A 19,675-nucleotide genomic window follows, 5' to 3' on the forward strand; every position below is an offset into this window, starting at 1 on the left:
AGATACAGTATTTCCAATTTGTACGACAACTTTACGGTTAACGAGATATGTTCGGAGCCATTGACAAAATCTGGTCGTGCATCTTAGTTTGCTCAGCTTGGTTAACAAAATTTCGTGGTTCACCGAGTCGAAGCAGCCTTAAGGTCAGTGTAGACCGTGTCGATCTGGAATTTATTGGACATTTGCTCGGTGCAAAACGATGTAAAACAAACGAGATTTGTGTCAACCGACCGACCAGGGAAGAATCTATGCTGGCAACCAGTCACGTACCCAGAGGGGGGGGGGGCGAGGGGCCCTGGCCCCTCCCGAAATCAAAAACAGATATATAATTATTTAGAAGATTTCAGACATTTGTTACAGAAATAACAAGACAGTTAACGTAAAGAAATGTAATACAATAACAGTTCAAGTGGAAAAGTTTAAAGTGTCTGTTAAAATCACCCGTAAAAGGCACTCCGAAAATTAGGTACATAAGCAATCTTCAGTAACATTATTTTTTTTATCTTTGGGCCCCTCCCGAAACGAAATCCTGGGTACGGGCCTGCTGGCAACTGCTAATATAATGGCGACAAGCTGACAATAGAGTAGTATTGATGATTGATTCGAAGATGTTAGATTCGATTCGAAGATCTTAGAATTCAAGTCTTCAAGAATATGAGATGAAAGTTTTTCACTTAGTTCACTTGATTGCGCTTTGTTTTCATCTCAGTTGGTGTCGCAAAGTTGCCAGGTTTTCTCATAATGTTAAAAAAAATTGTTTTCCTTCTTCAATTATCAACAACAAGTATTTTTTTGGTATCCGTGACATTAATTTAATTATATTGTTGTTAATAATATTTCAATAAAACTGTTTCGGCTTCGAATATTACCAGAAAGAGCGTGTTAAATACTAATGAAATAGCCATTGTGGCAAATCTGGTAGCCCTGGTTTCTTTCTGCTATATCTCGGTTAATTTTTCAAAAGGGCGTATAAGCAAGTGACAGTTTCTCTTTGTTTACTTTCTCTTCTATTAATTACCAAGCGGTTTCCACGTTTACCACTCAACTCTTTGCATGAAATGATACCCGAAACTTTCGACTTTCAAACAGAATAGAGTTATATCAAACAAAATCTTTTTAATCACATCACAATAATCGAAAGAGAGAGTGATTAAAGAGAAACTGTCACTTGCTTATACGCCCTAATGAAAAATCAACCGAGATATGTCAATATAATGCTGTTAAGTGTGTGTGCTTCATCAACTGTGCACAGAGATGCCAGATACTTTCATAGAAAATATGTATTTGCTCTATCTGTTTTTACTAATAAAATGAATTAGTTCCAGTTGGTTTAAAATTTTAATATAAATGTTTATCAGTGTTCATCATGAAATATTTGAACATAAGATTTCCATTTTAACATGTGATTTGTCCGTTGATTAATAAACTTTAAAAGAAGTACTGCAATCAAATATTAACAGATACTCAGAGAGAAAAGTCTAATTTTTTACTTCTCAATTTTTATGAACCTTTACAAATCTGTATTAAATATACAATACAGATAATTCTGTATAAATGGCATCTCTGGTTCTGCATTTTGTTTTTAGAAGGACTGATGCCTAATTAGTAACAATTCTATTGTTTTTTTTTTAAGTTCTCCAAGCACAGTAAAATTTCAAACTTAAAACGAAAGGTAACGAAAACGATCCAAAACATTTTAAACGTCGAAATGATTCCAAACTGTTTCTAAAAATATCGTGTGTTGTCTCATAGTTGACATTAGGCCCTTTTTAAGGAAAAGTCAGACATTTTGAATCTGAGAGTGTAATGTCGTCGGTGTAATAGTGCAATATTTTGGTTTTGATTGCTGTCGCCATTGCTAATTTATGGGATGAATAAAGGATTAACGATAGGATGAGTATAAAACCTTTGAGATGAATTAAGGAGCACAGTAGTGAACATATCAGAAGTGTTTTTAGCTTATTTTTTGAATATTATTTTAATTTCCAAGGAATGTGAATCAATTTCCAATGTGGAGCAAAGCGAATTAAGCAGAAATATGGAAAAAAAACCGTATTGATTTTAGTGGCTAAATCTGGTTTTTAAGGTAACATCCTTACAAATGAGATGAAATAGAGAGCCCATACCCTATTAACTTGAATTTTTGATTTAAAATCTATGTTCTGAATTAAATGCCAACAAAATTTACAATCCCGATCTAGAATTCTAGAAAAGGGATTGAATTGTTGATCTGAATTCCAGAACTGAACTCTGGACCAGAATTCGGAACCTTCGTTCTGGAAATTAATTCCGGTACTGGAAATAATTTCTGAAAGTAAAATCTGGAGCTGAATCTCGGAACGAAGTTCTGAACCTGAACCGAGTTCTACAACTGAGATAAAGCTGCCTTATCGATGCTAAATCGAATTCTAGAACTGAATTCTGGTGTGAACGTGTTTCAAAATCTGAGACCCAGAATTAAATGAATTTGATTTTGTTTGACAATTGTTTCGGACTACGTTTTGGTTGTTTTTGCTTGTTATTGTTTCGAAGATTCAAAAGTTCTTTAGCACGAGGAACATTTGACTTCGAAGTGCCCACTTTTTTGGTCACATCTCGAACTGAAACCTTCTTCTTTTGCTCGAACGCCTTCAGTATACGTTTATCCAACTGAGGGTTAGCAGGACCTTTTTTCGACCCGTTTTCGGTTTATCCTCAAAGGTGTTATCCTCACCGAACTTCCTGATTGCATTTCGCACGGCTTTTTCACTTATTCCTTCCAGTTTTGCTATCTTTCTCAGTGACAGTCCGCGTTCTGTGCACCATTTGTACATAATTTTTCGACGTTGTTCTGCTGAAAGTCCACGCATTTCGAAACAAACTAATGAAAACGAATAAACAACTGCTTAAGTGGTTAGAGAAGAGTGTAAACAACAGGACGCAACCATAAAAATTGACAGATTCTGAACCATTGCGAAATGGCAGCGGTTTTTGGTTGCGTCCATACTTTCTGGGACAGTCTTTAATATTATGTGACATTTGCTCTAGTGGTTCTATATTTGTGATTCTGTGTAACTCATTTGTACTAAACCAGGGAGGACGCTTAAAAATCATTTTCAGAATTTTATTCTTAATCCTTTGAAGCATTTTCTTCCAGGTAGAAAAACAACTTGACCAAATTGGTCCTGAACAAAGTACGGCTGGTCTGAAAATTTGATTATAAATTAATAATGTGTTCTTTAAACAGAGCTTAGAATTTCTTTTTATAAGTGGAAATAAACATTTGATATATTTATTACACTTTGCCTGGATTCCTTCAATGTGATCCTTGAAAGTGAGTTTTTTGTCATACGTTAAACCTAAGTATTTAGTTTGATCAGACCATGTCAATTCCAAGCCATTCAATTTGAGAATGTGATTATTGTTTGGTTTAAGAAAAGAAGCTCTTGGCTTATGAGGAAAGAGAGTTAATTGCGTTTTTGTTGCATGTGGTGAAATTTTCCATTTTGACAGATAATCACTGAAAACATATAAGCATCTTTGTAGGCGACTGCTGATCACTCTTAGATTTCCAATTCTGATAGCTAACCTGAAGAGTACGGTCAGTTGAATAATTTTGATTCATTTTGATCAAATAAATAGGAAACTGGAAGTCGAACATTTTTCTTATTGAACCTTTGTGCCAAATACTGTCTAATGCTTTTTCTATGTCTAGAAGAGAAACTCCAGTGGATAATGCAGAAGATTTCTTTGCTTTTATCATGTTCATTACTCTTACAACTTGATGAGTAGTTGAATGACGAAACCCAAACTGCTCTGAAAAAAAAATGAATTCTCATTTATATGAGACATCATTCTCAACAAGATAATTTTTTCAAAAAGTTTACTGATAGAAGAAAGTAAACTAATTGGTCGATAACTTGATTTTTCTGCTGGGATTTTATCAGGTTTAGGGATGGGCAATAATTTAGCGTTTTTCCATCTCTTAGGGAAGTAAACTAATGAAAAACACTTGTTGAAAGAGTCTCAAGGCAACATCGGGAAGATTTTTAATAAGAATGTTAAAGATTCCATCATTACCAGGAGCCTTTTTGTTTTGAAGTTTCCTAATGATTGACTTAATTTCATCAAAATTCGTCTCAATAATGTCATTTTGTAATAACACTTAAGTTGAAATATGATCATAATTCAGTGAGACTTCATTTTCAATAGGACTCACAACGTTCAAATTAAAACTGTGGACACTCTCGAACTGCTGAGCAAGTTTTTGAGCTTTTTCGCTATTTGTAAGAAGTATTTGATTTCCTTCCTTGAGAGCAGGAATTGGTTTCTGAGGTTTCTTAAGAACCTTAGAAAGTTTCCAGAAGGGTTTAGAATATGGTTTAATTTGTTCAACTTCTTTAGCGAAATTTTCATTTCACAAAAGAGTAAATCTATGTTTAATTTCTTTTTGTAAATCCCTAACTATGTGTTTCATAGCAGGATCACGAGAGCGTTGATATTGTCGACGAACATTTTTCAAGCGAATGAGCAGTTGAAGATTGTCATCTAACAGTTCGGCTGAAAAGTTCGTATCGTTTAATAGAAACACACATTTTTTTTGCCAAAATTCGTTTTTATTATTCAACATAATTGCCATCAGAGGCGATACAGCGATTATAGCGATCTTCCAACTTTTCGATACCATTTTTGTAGTACGATTTGTCCTTTGCCTCAAAATAGGCCTCAGTCTCAGCGATTACCTCTTCATTGCTTCTAAATTTTTTGATTTTTTGATATCTTTAGGGTGTGAGCTATCTCGACCAACTTCACTTTACGGTCATTGAAAATCTTTTTGTGCATTTTTTTCACGTTTTCATCGGTAACAGCCTCTTTTGGACGCCCACTGCGTTCATCGTCTTCGGTGCTCATATGACCAGTACGAAATTTTGCAAACCACTTACGAATTGTTGCTTCGCCCGGTGCAGAGTCTGGATAACACTCATCAAGCCATTTTTTGGTATCGGCGGCACTTTTTTTCATCAAAAAGTAGTGTTTCATCAACACACACAACACAACACACTAAATTCCTTTTTTTCCATTTATTTTTCACAATAACAAAAGTAGCTTCACTTAAAATGCAGTATCTCACAAATTAATAATCAGACAGCTGTCAAATTTATACACGTATCTTTTGAAGGTTGGTACTAACTGTAAATGGTATGGATTTCATTCTAGTGGCGCCCTCTCATAGAAACGATACGAACTTTTCAGCCGATCTGTTATGATAGGAAGGAAGATGATTTGAGTCAAAGTCGGCCAGGCCTTATGCACGCGCGCTCTTTATTTTGCGCTGAGACAAGTTTATTCTCATTCTCATAAGACAACCACGCGCATGCGACGTGCTTATGCCGCTCTTTGTCGATCAATTGTCGAGGGGTTTCTCACGGAAGAGAAACAAGTCGGATCACTGGGATAAAGAACTGTAAAGTAACCAGAGAAAGTTGATAATGAAGTATTTTATCATTATTGTTGTTTTGTCTACAATTCCACTGGATGTGCTTTGCCTTTAAGTTCCCCATTACGAAAAATTTCTGTCGATGTCTTGTGAGATTTGTAAATCACCTTTAAAGAAATTCAATTGTTCACCGGTGCATTGGAATGGTAAATATGCTCCAGCGATAAAATAAATTCCATGAATGGTTTCAATTTCTATACCAAAGCTTTCGATAACTTGAATATTGAAAGGAGGTAAAATTCGTGGTTTGATTTGCCGCCATTCCAGTAAATATATCAAATCGATGAACCACACAATGTGGATTACTGTTCAATTTTAAATTTGGTTTAAGAAATGTATCTGTTACAATAGCAATATGAATTTTGTGAAAATTATAAAATTCATCTTCACTCGATTTATCTGCTCCACATGAATAGTAAATGAAGTGAAGTTTCACTCTATTATAGATAATAAAATATGTTTCAAGTATTGGATTTCACGTGTACTACACAATAGGTCTGGGACGAGAGGATTAAGTCCACTTTTAAAATGTAAACGTCTTATCAGTGCCGAACGAAGCAGACAACCCTATAAAAACCAGAAACGATAGTAATATCTATCAGTTTGTTGTTTGATTCTGACGAACTAAGTATCTAAAGTGAAACTAAAATGCAATTCGTACTAGTATTACTGCTATCGGCTTCAGTCTTTGCCGAAACCAAAAGTAAACTATTAAATAGCACTAAATTCAGTTATAACTTTTGAATATCTGAAATTAAATTTGATTAATAGGGCTAACCGTGGAAGAAGCAGTGGCCAGGGTCAACAAAATGCCAGCTGCGTTGGAGAGTATGATGGCCAATAAATCGAGTAGTGTCAATATTCTAAACTCACAGAACGAAAGCGAGGATAGAACTAGAATCGTTGGAGGCACTGTGGCTGCTATTTGGGATTATCCGTACCAGGTCGCGCTACTGTACCGATCTCAACAGATTTGTGGTGGATCGATTATTGGTCGTTCATGGGTTCTCACGGCAGCTCATTGCCTCGATTTTTATCCAGCGGATGCTGATGTAAAGTTTAATTGATTCAAGCTAACTGTATCGGAATGAATTCTGATAACTGTTCTATTTTCCAGGTAACAATTCGTTCTGGTAGTTCGTCACGGTCGAGCGGAGGACTCGTACATGCCATCGATCACTACAATATCCATGAGCTGTATGATCCAGAAGAAATTATATTCGATGCTGCAACTATTCGCGTTAAATTGCCATTTATTGGACTCTCACGAGCCATTATTCCGTTGGCACGGGCAGAATGGGTCGAAGGAAAGGATGTAGTAGTCACCGGTTGGGGCTTGAACGCTTTCGGACAAACTGTGGACAAATTGTTGAAGGTGGCATTGCCGGTTGTCAATCGCAATGATTGTAACGAGTTGTGGTTCGGAATGGTGTCGGCTGAGTAAGACGTGTTTTTTTTTCGTTCAAAACTATTGATCGCTTTATTTGAACTATCCGTTTGCAGCAATATTTGCGCCGGCAAAAAGGATCACAACCCATGCAATGGAGATAGCGGTGGACCAGCCGTACAGGATGGTGTACAGCACGGTATTGTGTCCTGGGGATCGCGCTATTGTGCAGCTGGAATGCCTTCAGTCTATACAAACCTAGCCCACCCGTTGATTAGGAAATTTATCGTTGAAACGGCTCGTGTGTAATATGATATGATCGTGGACATGCATTTTCTAAAAAGTGCCTAATTGAATCGCATTCAAAACTGGTAATATTGAAATAAACATGAGATTATTGCTATAAATAATGGCCTTCACAAAACATATTTATCCGAAATTTACCGAAAAGTTTGAGCAAGCACTTTGATTTTGGTTAAGGGGTTATATACCGTCCGGCTCGACAAGGCAAAGCTTTGGTATTACATTATTTTGGTGCAAATTTTTTCGATTCTTATCACTTTTTGTTGTGGAACACATCTTTATTTTCTATATAGGGGTGCAAATTAAAAATTCAAGGATAAATACAAGTAGAAATGTGGTCAGCTTTTGAACACTTATAGCTAAGTCAGTTTAGTTTCAATCAGCAATATTATTTTATCAATTGATTGAAAATATTTCTACGTAATGATTTGAATGTTTAGATCCATGTATTTTTAATTGTATACCATCTAAATGTAGATTAATCGCTGCCACTGTTCTATTTTGTCTGCTAAAAATCTCCGGCATGTCGGATTTCCCTACCATAGACGACGGTTTTGAAGGAGTAAGCGATATATCAATGGGAAAGCATCGCTCTGATTGGTCAATCGATGCAAAAGCGAAGCTGTTGGAAGCACGCGGATCTATAAATATAAGCGAAATTATAGCTAACGTTTCAGTCCTACGTGTAGCATGGTAGAGGTACGTTGTTGCTAGACAGCAAGATAAAAAGTGCCATAAAACGATTTGAAGCTTTAATTGGTATGCTCTGATCTTGTGTCATGCGAATTCGGATGAAATTCCATGTAATGTCGTTTTCGCCTGAGAAATTTGCAACTACCCCTGGCTAAATTTTGAGTGCTTGAGAATAATTTCTAATTTATATAAGATGAACTTGATTAATAATAAAAAAAAAATATCGCTTCAACTGGCAGCGTAGAGAAACTTAAGGAGCAAGACTCCTTGCAAGCGTATCAGTAATGTCCACAACGTGTGCGTAAAGACAATTTCCGGCGCTTCTTTTCCTGATTTTAATCAATAAATCATCCATATGGTTGAAAAATAATCCAATCAGTTCATTCTACCTAAAATTGCAATTAAAGAAAAACGAAAATCTTAGTCTAAAACTCTTCCGTTTTCTTTAAAACTGCTCGAGAAAAATTATTTCAGTTTCAGTTTACTTACACTAAAACACATTTGTGATATAAAGATTTACGTACATTCTATAAGTAAACCCGTGAAATAGGAACCCTTAATTTAACACACGATAGGCAATGGATATGGATTTTTTTTCGAAAAACTGCTTTTGTAACAGAAAATATGTAGTTTTGCTTATTTTGTGTAGCGCAATCTAATACAAATGCATTGAAGCAGTGTTGCTAACTTTTTTATTAGGGAATTAAAATCTACATTCATAAAATGTCAGCAATTTTCTATAAAACTGAAAAAGTGATCAAAACTGATGTATCGTCCAGGCTTAACATTCATTTGAGAATAAATTACTTGATAAACTAATGTACGTAATACACAAATTACCAACACAAGTAAACTTGGTTTACTCTTTATCCTTAACGCAATAAAAATAACGGCGTGCATACGAAACTCGAATACAAGGTTGGCGAAAAGAAACTTAAATATCGAAATCCGTATCGCAAGTACGTAAGTACGTAAGTACGTAGATATAATTGCATACATTTGGGATATTGATGTAAATTGGTCGGCTATAAAACAAATCCAAATTAAGACAAACGATGTTTGGTGTTAGTTCCTAATCAAGATCAATCTAAGCAGACTCTCGTGCAATTGCGGATAAAAAAATGTGGCGATTGATTGTGCTGTTTGATTGTAGATCATTAGAAATTTTGGTTTCCTCGTTCCACATCAATGGCTGCGAACAACCCCATGGGCCTGAAACTTGTAGTTTTTTAAAACTAATTTCCACCAATGGCTGTTCTCACCGATATCCAGCAAGCGGATTTCCGCGGATCCACGCGGACACAAGGATGCAGTCATCAGCATCGATACATACCAACAGCACCAGATGTTCAATACATACATCAACCATTGCCGACTACTAGCTGACAGCAGGACTCTTTCCCGAAGTTTAACAATGTGATCCAAATGAATGTAAAAGTTAATAAAATTATGCATAGTTTCAAGTAACTAAAATATGTCATGTTTTCACAAATATTACTCAACGATTTTTCAGAACACTTTCCTTAAATCTTGAATAAAAACAAAGAAAAATTGTTTGGACTTAAACTAGCATAACCTTTTCAATTTATAAACAGGGTAGAGTCAAATTTATAGGACTTTTTTTACATTTTCGCACTAGATGACGGAAGTCGTTTTCGAACAGAAGCAGCAATAGCAGTCTATGAGACCGTAAAACCTTTGAGTCTAAATACCATACAATTTGGTTCCCGCTACAGTCATTTTTGTTATGATTTTTGTTATTTTAACAGCTTAAAGCTTCAACAGTTTCACTTTTTCAGTACCATTTAATTCCACTATTTCACTGTCACGTTATTACACTTTCACAAAGTCACTATACTTTAATGAAGCATAACAAACGTTACAATACAGATACGCGTATTTCGGAATGTTACTTACATCCTTCTTCAGTGTATCGGTTTTATAAGTTTGTTTTGTAAAAAATAGTGAGCTTAAAGCTTGCTTAATTTAGAATTGGAACAAACTTTCGTTCATATTGTTGTGCTCCTGGTGGACGGATTTGGAAGTTCTTGGCGCCCACGTGTCGGGAATTTTGTCAGCTTTACGTATGATTTCTGACATTCCGCAAATCGACTGTACTTTGTAAACAATCAACATGGAAGCCGAAAGAAGGGAAAAAATTGTGCACAGTTATTTGGAAAATCCATTGCGGTCTGCATCTAGGCTAGCTAAACAGCTGAAATTGCCCAGAAATACCGTATGATTTATGATTTGGCAGGGTATTTGAAGCAGTGCAATAAACGAAAGTTTTCGTTATAAATAAGACAATGACATCGGAACTATACCAAAAAGAGTGTCTAAAAAACGAATTTTGCCGTTCATTTGATCCCACGACTATCCCGTAATGTTTTGGCCAGATTGGGCAAGCTGTCATTACAGCAAAGTCGTTCAAGAATGGTATGCAGAGAAAGGGGTCCAGTTTGTTCCGAAAAACCTTTACCCACCCAACTGCCCCCAGTTCCGCTCTATTGAGAAATACTGGGCAATTATGAAGAGGAGACTCAAGGCAAAGAGAAAGGTTGTCAAAGACATCAGTCAGATGACGACCTGGTGAAATACGATAGCTAAAACGATGGACGAAGAAGGTGTGCGCCGCCTAATGAGTCGTGTTACAGGAAAAATTCGAGAATTCTTTCGAAATCGTGACGAATAATTTTATCCGAATTTTTTCTCAAAAGTATGAAGAAAACGCAACATTGTTAAGTGTATCTAGGGTGGTTGATACGTGAATCAATAGTGGAGATGTATTTGAAATTTATTGGACACTACCGCGGTGATGGAGTAATATCATTCATAAAAGCAGCAAGTGCGGTGATTAATAATAGTTAGAATGACAGTAAAAACATCAATACAAACAATCACAAATCATGTTATGCGCTGATCAAAAAATATTATCCAATTTAGCTTGAATATCGTACGCAGAAGTAACAGGAGCACAGATTATCACTATGCCATTTCAAACGCGTCATTTAAACACTGCGCCTACTGTGAGTTCGAGACATGCTGACAATGCTGCGCGTCTGTTACTTCTATGAATCAAATTCTTTTAATTCGGCTTCATCTAAATGATACAGTGTAATCAGCCAGCTGGAATTACAGCAGCCTTTCGTCGCTATAATCATTGGTTGGAACGTGGAAAAAATATTGTTGTTCATATTGACCACCCTACGTGCATTGAAAATATTTCAGTCATTTTTTCTCAGTTGCGAATTTATTCCGTAGAGATTTTTTTTGCTGATGAAAATATAATAATTAAATCTTGCACGAATCACTCCGGTGCCGAACTGAAGCGTAGTAGAAGGTTTTCTAGAACGACAAGGATTTGAAGAAAGAGTGGATGAAAGTGTGTAAGGAAGATGACGCAAGTGTTGGTTTTAGCTGAAACGGCTGTCGGCGAATGACCGTGACCCGTTCACAATATCCAATTTCTCAGCTGGAGTAGTTAACTGATTATTGCTAGTTGATTGCAAGTACGATTCATGATCTTCAACAGAACGGTACGGTTCATGATCTTCAACAGAACATTTTTTGGCATTACCGTTTGTAAGTGAATTTGAAATGTTTTGATTTTTGACTTCCCCTCTCCCCTTTGTCACAATTTGTTCAATGATTCTTTATTTATTTATGTTTCCTCCCACAAGGACCACGCACTTTATAGCTGAAAAATCGGCATTGAACCAGCTTCCTCTTTGATTTTTTTCTTCGGGCGATAAACTTCACAAACTTAACGTAAATGATGTTTTAAATTCGAACAATTCGTTTTCATTTAATCGTATTCAAGCCCGTACCCAGGATTTCGTTTCGGGATGAACTCTAAGGTAAAAAATAATATTACTGAAGATTGCTTATGTACCTAACTCTTGGTAAGTGTTTTAAAAAGACTCTTCAGACTTTCCACTGAAACTATCATTTATAAGTATTTAAATAAAATACCGTCATGCCATTTCTGTCACACATGTCTAAGAATGTCCATTTATAAAGCAAAATAATCCATAAGACTTGTGATGATGCAAAAGATTCTGAGAAGTGGTCCGAGATAGCTCCCTTTCATCGATTCGTGGAGAACGGGAAACATCTTCTAAATTTGTAAAGCATATAAGTTGAGGGCCATACAAACTTACTTTGACTATACTGATTTCAGTTTCAGGTTCTGGAAGTAGCGGTCTAAAATTCCAAAACGAAACTCACATCGATTTTTCAGAGATGACTTGAGGTTCGTGAACAAGGATGATTAAGTGATGGTAGCGATGATCATGTGCCCCAAAGTCAAAGCAAAGTTCAGGCATTACATTCCTTTTGTGGAATTTGGCCTTCTGTTTCAACAGACTTCGCAGCCGATTCTTAGTGTACAGAATCATTGCATGGCTAGTACTATGGATCCTACTGACACTAAGAATCCTTCCAGGTCGGGGCTCGAACATACGACAACTGGCTTGTAAGACCAGCGTCCTATGCATTGAACCGCCAACCCGGGACATGTGCCCCATTTAAGGCTATTTCACAGTGTTAACGTGAGGTTATGTCACCAAATCTTGAGAGCAAACAATGTTTTACCGTTGATGTAAGCTTCAAGCTACAATAATATATTTCGAATAAACAATTCAAGCTAGTACAATTTTAATTACTTACGATTTTAGTGAACGTATTTCAAAAGAATGTAAGAATCTTATTGAGTTTTAACTATTTTTATCGATAGCTATAAGCAGTGTTGGTGATTGCCGAAAATTTGACAGAAGCTGCTATATTGCTATCTATATTGTATACAACATTTTCAATCCGGCAGAAGATGCTATAAGAACTGGAGTCTCTTAATGCATGAACCGCGAGAGAATTTTTCTACATTCCTTCGCTCCACTTCATACTCTGAGTATTTCACGGCCCGTAAAAAAATTACAGTCTGATAATGATCGTTGCTGTGTGGAATTTCCCAAGAGAGAATCGCAAGTTGACAATTATCGCAGAAAATCGAGTCGATGATTCAACTTGATGATTCTCATACTAGGTTGCAATATTTCAAAACCTTTGTGTGGAGCATTCACATACATTTTCATAGACACAACTTATACAAAGATTATATGCACATAGTTAGAATAAGCGGCAATAGTAAAATGATTCTATCGCAATTATTAACTACCTGTATAGAATCGGATCGCGAAACGAGAATAAGTGACCGTTTGTTACTTCAGAGAGAATCCCCACAGCAGCGTGCTAACCTTTGATTCTCAGAAATGTCATCGAGAGAAATTCGCTCTCGCACTGGTGTCGATTCTATGTTAAATGAGCCATGCCGGGTTTTTGTTGTTGCGATGATTTTCAACTCTCTTTGATGGCACTGATTCAATCGTTGAAGAGTTGCCAGTGAACGTTCTTTGATACGATAAAAGCCATCCTTGGCTAAACGTATTACATATTAGTTATAAGTTCAATATATTAGTTATAACAAATTACTCACGGTATAATATTCTTCATATATTTTTATACACTAAATTCGATAGTTTTAAGTAGGATAATTTGATTGAGAAAATAACGAAATACACCTTTTTTATATAAAGCACATTGTGATGCAGAAAATGACGTTATAGAAATGACTTGCTGTCTTCCTTTTTCTTTGACAATCATTCTCATATGACTCCATCGCGCGTCGATGACAATCTAGTCGATCGATCAGCAGCGAGGGGTGTTGTCGGCACAGCAATTTGGATCTTTTAACGCTCCATTATTGCACACTAATACTTGTATTTTATCTATCTTGAGGTAGTCCTCCAAAAGTATACTATTGTCGGGTAATCAATCTGTTCTTTGACATCTAATAATGCAATCAACACGTATTCACGTAACACGCGTTCGTCTTTTCAGTCCTAAATAAGCATATGCGGGATCTAGCAGCAGGATATCTTCCTTCAGAATCTTATCCAAAATCTGGCAAGCTCCAGAATATTACCAGACTATGGCAAGCTCGCGCACTTCTTCTTTCCAGTACAATTTTATGGAATATTATTGTCGTTTATTTTGCCCCGAATTTAAACTTCATCCTATGTAGTTTAGACACTGTTCTGTGTAACCGTGTGGATTTTCGACCATCACGAAACTTTCAAATCTCTATCTCACGGTGTAATCTAAAGGATCGACATCCCCCAAAATATTTATCAAACATTATTTTGTACTTGTATCTGATTTCGGAAGGGGCTAGGACCTCCTTAGTGCAGTACAGTTTTCCATAGAAATGGTTTTATAAAGCTTTTACATTTACAAATGTACGCTTTCCTATGTAATTTAAACGTTTATTGAGGACATTTAAATCAAGAAATGGGTCAAAGTTTTAATGTTTTGGGACACTGCATGTTTTGGGACACTGTACCTTCCTTCCGAAAGTGCCGCTTGACAATTGCCCAATACCTTTCAATTGGCCGAAGATCCGGGCAGTTCGGTGGGTTGATGTCTTTTTCCACGAATTGTACATTATTTTTTGACAACCACTGTAGAACGGAGTTGGCGTAGTGGGCTGAAGCCAAATCCGGCCAGAAGAGAGGAGGAGCCTTATGCTTTCTGTACAGTGGCAGCATTCTCTTCTTCAAACATTCTTCCTCGTACACCTTGGCGTTAATTGTGCCCTTCGTGAAGAAAATCGACGACCGCAAACCACAGGTACAAATTGCTTGCCAGACCAACACCTTCTGCTCAAACTTTTCCATCGCCACCGTGGTGTCAGCGTCGTCCAGGTCCTGGTACACCGATTTCGTATAATATTGCGGTCCGGGGAGCGCTCGAAAGTCTTCCTTGACGTAGATTTCGTCGTCGATCAGGATGCATCCATCTTTATTCTGTAGAATCCGGTTATACAGTTTTCGCGCTCTTGTTTTGGCCTGAACTTGCTGTACCAGGGACTTTTTCGGCACCTTCTGTTTCTTGTACGTTTTCAGGGAGTTCCGAACTTTGATCCATTGAATCATCCCGATGCTGGTGTTGAACTGCTTGACCAAATCCCGCGTCGACGCCGATGGGTTTTTCCTGATGTACTCAACCACTTTTAAGTCCTGGCCGGGCTGGCTGGGACCCGTTTTCCTACCGCATCGGGGCAAATCCTACATGGAAAGGGTCTTACCGAACTTCTCGATAATATTTTTGACACTGGTGTGGTGCACTTTCACCCGTTTTGCAATTTCGTTGTACGTGACACCACTTTCTGAGCACCAAGTGTGCAAAATTTTCTTTCGTGATCAATTCGACTCATCATTGAAACGATAAACCTACCGAAACCAATCGATTGCGCAGCTGTTATTGACATGTAAACAAACATGTCACCGCAAAACACGCTGCAAAAAATTAAGCCATTTCATAGTAATAACTGTTTGAATGTTGCTAACTACTTATCGATACACTCCTTATTCAGTTACTGTCAGTGTCTAGGGAATTAGACTTTCAGATTGTCCTGGAAATGACAAGCAATCGCTACAGCCAAGAGGAGCTACAAATCGTACTCCGAAATATCCACTAATTAAACTGCCAATGAAACCTGCTCAATAAAAAAGGCTTCAAGGCGCAAAGATTTTGAAAACGCTTTAAAATTGCCTAACGCCTTAAAATTGCTCTTAAAGTAATGTGTTAGTATTTGTATTTTCTTGAAAGTGCATCTGTAGCATTGGCTTGTCAGCAACAATCTTGAAAACGGAATCAAAAAGCTCTTTCAGCCATTCCGAGCCATTCTGCTAGTGGAGGAAAAAAATTCCTAATGCCATGTGAACATTTTGCTAGTGAATTCCATCTTGGGAATTATACTCTTCTGTTGCATTTCTATATAATCTGTGAGTTTAGAGATAAAGCTATGAGCAGCTACTTAGGCAAAATTTTGTTGTTCAAGCGATAAACGATTAGCTGCCTCTCGAATAGACTAGCAGTAAAAAAATATTTTTTGAAATAGACCTCTTCGGTTCAAATAACGGAATAATTGGTGAAAACAACTGAGACATTTTTTGCTTTTATGCATACAGGTAACCTTGCTGGGATTTTGTCATTGCTCAGTTGCACGAGTGACACCTTATTGAAACGTTTCATTTTTCGCTCAGGGTGTATGTCATTGCTCAACTGTAACGTTTCATTACTCGCCGGTGGTGCGTGTTTTCGCTGGGTGTCATTGCTATACTACCAGCACGATAAATCAAAAATGACAGTTTAGTTGAAATAACAATCATTTAGAGCAAATTCAGCAGCTGGAAGTTTCATATGAAAGATTTATAATAGAACTGAAACTGTAACAAACGTATCTCCAGCAAGCCGTTTTAATTTTATTTATTCGAACAGTTTTACTGTCAAATTTAAAACTGGTATACGCTGCCGTTATTTTTTTCTAAATTTGAAACACGAGTAAAACACTGCTGAGTTTTCAGTGTTACAGAATCCAGATTTAAATTTTAAAACTGACTAATCATGCATCTAGAGCTAAAGTCCGATATTTGAAAGCATAATATTGAATATATTTCAACATTTTATTCTCAGTTTGCATCTTCAACCAATTTCTTAGTAAAAATTCACTTGATAATCGTAATTTAACCGTTTGCGCTCACTTTTAGAATATGATAAATAAAACTTCAAGTACACAAAGAGTTGCACCCAACAATTAGCACTACCCTAATGGTAAATATGTAGTTAAGTTACAATTGATAGTAGGTAATAAAATACATTTCAAATGGAGTGTTTCATGTAAACTAAGATCTATTGTTAAACTCAATAGATTGCACGATGAGAGGATGATGTATACTGTTGAAAGTGTGAATGGTCTTATCTAAGTGGAAAGTAGATAATTCTATAAGAACCATGCATGATAGTAACAATTATCAGTTTATTGTTAGATCTGGATCAACTGAGTACCTAACTGAAATTAAAATGCATTTCCTACTAGTGCTGCTATTGTCGGCTTCAGTCTTTGCTGAAACAAAAAGTGAATGCCTTGAAAAGCAAATTTGATTATTGTTGCTCAGCTTGCGTTTTACTATTTTCCCAGGACTAACCGTGGAAGAAGCCGTGGCTAAAGTTAATCAACCACCGGTTGCTGTACAAGAATTTATTGCTAGAAAAACAAATAGTGCAAATTTTAAAAATTCTCAAAATGAGAGGCAGAATAGAAGTAGAATCGTTGGAGGCACTGTCGCCGCAATATGGGATTATCCATATCAGGTCGCACTACTTTTCCGATCCTATCAGATTTGTGGCGGCTCGATTATTGCTCGTTCATGGGCTCTCACGGCAGCTCATTGCCTTTCTTGGTATCCCTCAAATTACGATGTAAAATCGTAGAATAACCATTGGGCAAATATATTCAGAGCAACATGATATTTTTTTCAGATTACCATCCGTTCCGGTAGTTCGTCACGGTCAAGAGGAGGAATCGTTCATTCCATAAACTATTACCGCATCCATGAGCTGTACGATCCGGATGTTTTATCACACGATGTGGCCACTGTTCGAGTGAAATTACCATTTATTGGATTTTCACAAGCCATCATCCCATTGGCAAGTTCGGAATGGGTCGAAGGAGCGGATGTGATAGTCACTGGCTGGGGTTTGAATGCTGTAGGTGAAACTGTGGATAAATTGTTGAAGGTGGCATTACCAGTTGTTAATCGGGCTGATTGCATCGGTCTGTGGGGCGAATCGGTGAAAGATGAGTAAGGGTTTCATTTGAAACTACTAAACACTTAGTATCAACAATTCGTTTCAGTATGCTTTGCGCTGGTAAAGAAAACAATAACCCATGCAAAGGCGATAGTGGCGGACCAGCCGTACAAGGAGATGTACAGTATGGGATTGTGTCCTGGGGATCGTACTATTGTGGAGGTGGACTGCCTTCAGTATATACGTACGTAGCCCATCCGTCAATTCGGAAATTTATTCGAGATACGGCAGGTGTTTGAGAAGCTGTGAAATCGAGGTGTATTGGAAATAATCGGAAGGGCTAGAAATACAGAAAGATATTTCATTGATTTTTTAGTATTTTGTGCGCACTAACTAGCTGAATTACCTGGCGTTGCTCGGAAATGTTTCGTGAAGGCAAGGCCGAAAAAATATAAAATCGGTCCTATGAGACTACTTGTAACGGTCCTATGCTGTACTTGTAAAGAAGTACAATTTTTTCGTAAAATCCGATTAATTTTTCTTACACTTCCCATGTTTGAGGCACTTGCTACAGTCCTTCTCCATTAAAATAACCTTATAATCTCCTCTGATGTGAAAGTAGTATCTATATTAGTCAAGAAGTATATTTTCACGTCGAAAAAAATCACATTTAACTCCCCTTTTCTTAGTGAACTTGCTGTAGCTCTCCTTCATGATTATGACATCATCTCAGAAAGTATCGGTTCGCGCCTTTGGTATGTACACGGAACGACCGAAATTATCTTTGCGCCTTATTCGTATTACTGTTTTTGAATTAATTGATTCAAACAACAAAATTTTGAAAATTTGTTGAAATTCAGAATTTACGTTGCTGAAAAAACTTGTTTTTAGAGAATGTAGTAGGCGGTTGCTCTTCTCTGTAGCTTATTGTAATTTGATGGTATGTATCGCTCGGACTACACAGTCCCGAGTACACTGAAAATCATTTCTACCTGTTTACCTTTATATATATATATATATATATATATATATATATATATATATATATATATATATATATATATATATATATATATATATATATATATATATATATATATATATATATATATATATATATATATATATATATATATATATATATATATATATATATATGGCTGGGCCGATTTTGATCCAACTAGTCGTAAATGAAAGGTCTCCCCGTCACCCTGAACGCTATTCAATGGTTTTGAGATCGGATGTTTACTTTTTGAGTTATACGAAGTTTTATGTCAAAATTTTTTGACAGTGTCTGTCACAATTGACCTTGAAAACAGAATATATTTTCAGACTTAGATTCCGCACGGTAATACCTATCCAACAAGCCATAGATTGTTAAAATCCGTCCATTTTTAACGGAGATATCGAAATTTTTGTGTAAGCGCCTTTTTCCCCTATTCCAGCAGTAGAAGTTTTGAGCGCTGTCTGGCTAAGAATGGCTTGGGAGCAACATAAAACACGATTTTTTATACTGTTACATACATTTGTTCCTAAGTACACAAAAGATTGTGTACCGCATGATATTTTGTCCCGGACCGATTTTAGCACGGTTCGTTTTTGGCTACATAATCGTTCGAATATGACATATGTTAACCAGATGATGGCAGAATTTTCGAGGTGAAAGCCATTCCATAATTATATTGATTTGAACTACTTACAGCAATTAATGCTGGAAGAACATAACAGCCATATACCATTCGAATCAGTTCGTCGAGATCAGCAAATGCGTGTGTGACAAATAATTTCACTCAATTTTTTTCGGAGATGACTCAACCGTTTCCTACAAACTCAGATTCATATGAAAAGTCATATACTCCCAAACAAGGTTCCTGAATTATGTTTGGTTCCGACCTGTGGTTATGGAACTACAGGATGATATGTGAAACGAAATTAAAATTGTGTAACTCATTTTTTTCGCAGATGGCTGAACCGATCTAAGATTTAAATGAAAAGCTTTAAGATAAAACATCTTGTTTTCCAGACAGATCCAACTTCCGGTTCCGGAGATACAGGGTGATAAGTGTAAAAATGTCTATTTCACATAAATTAATTAGGTTTATCGGGTTAGCAGATTTGGATAGTCGATAACCAAATAAACGTATTTCATTTTTGGTTGTATTCAGTTT

The 19,675-nt window shown here is 36.6% G+C and overlaps 2 protein-coding genes across 2 annotated transcripts in view; both read left to right on the forward strand.

Annotated features, from left to right (window-relative positions):
- Positions 1 to 6,041: 6,041 nt before the first annotated feature.
- Positions 6,042 to 19,675, forward strand: part of LOC131428650 (transmembrane protease serine 9-like) — a 29,132-nt gene continuing 15,498 nt past the window's right edge. Inside the window, exons 1-6 of the mRNA XM_058592696.1 lie at positions 6,042 to 6,179; positions 6,248 to 6,528; positions 6,594 to 6,916; positions 6,980 to 7,168; positions 17,258 to 17,560; positions 17,614 to 17,800. Coding sequence (XP_058448679.1) covers positions 6,125 to 6,179; positions 6,248 to 6,528; positions 6,594 to 6,916; positions 6,980 to 7,168; positions 17,258 to 17,560; positions 17,614 to 17,800 — 1,338 coding nt within the window. The 5' untranslated portion in view covers positions 6,042 to 6,124. The remainder of the gene's footprint in view (positions 6,180 to 6,247; positions 6,529 to 6,593; positions 6,917 to 6,979; positions 7,169 to 17,257; positions 17,561 to 17,613; positions 17,801 to 19,675) is intronic.
- Positions 16,711 to 17,875, forward strand: LOC131430726 (trypsin epsilon-like). Its single transcript, XM_058595918.1, has 4 exons — positions 16,711 to 16,833; positions 16,897 to 17,177; positions 17,238 to 17,560; positions 17,614 to 17,875. Exons 1-4 carry the CDS (start codon positions 16,779 to 16,781, stop codon positions 17,804 to 17,806), a joined length of 852 nt encoding a protein of 283 aa, XP_058451901.1. The 5' UTR covers positions 16,711 to 16,778; the 3' UTR covers positions 17,807 to 17,875.

Source organism: Malaya genurostris, chromosome 2 (assembly GCF_030247185.1).
Source record: "Malaya genurostris strain Urasoe2022 chromosome 2, Malgen_1.1, whole genome shotgun sequence".
Classification (NCBI taxonomy): domain Eukaryota; kingdom Metazoa; phylum Arthropoda; class Insecta; order Diptera; family Culicidae; genus Malaya; species Malaya genurostris.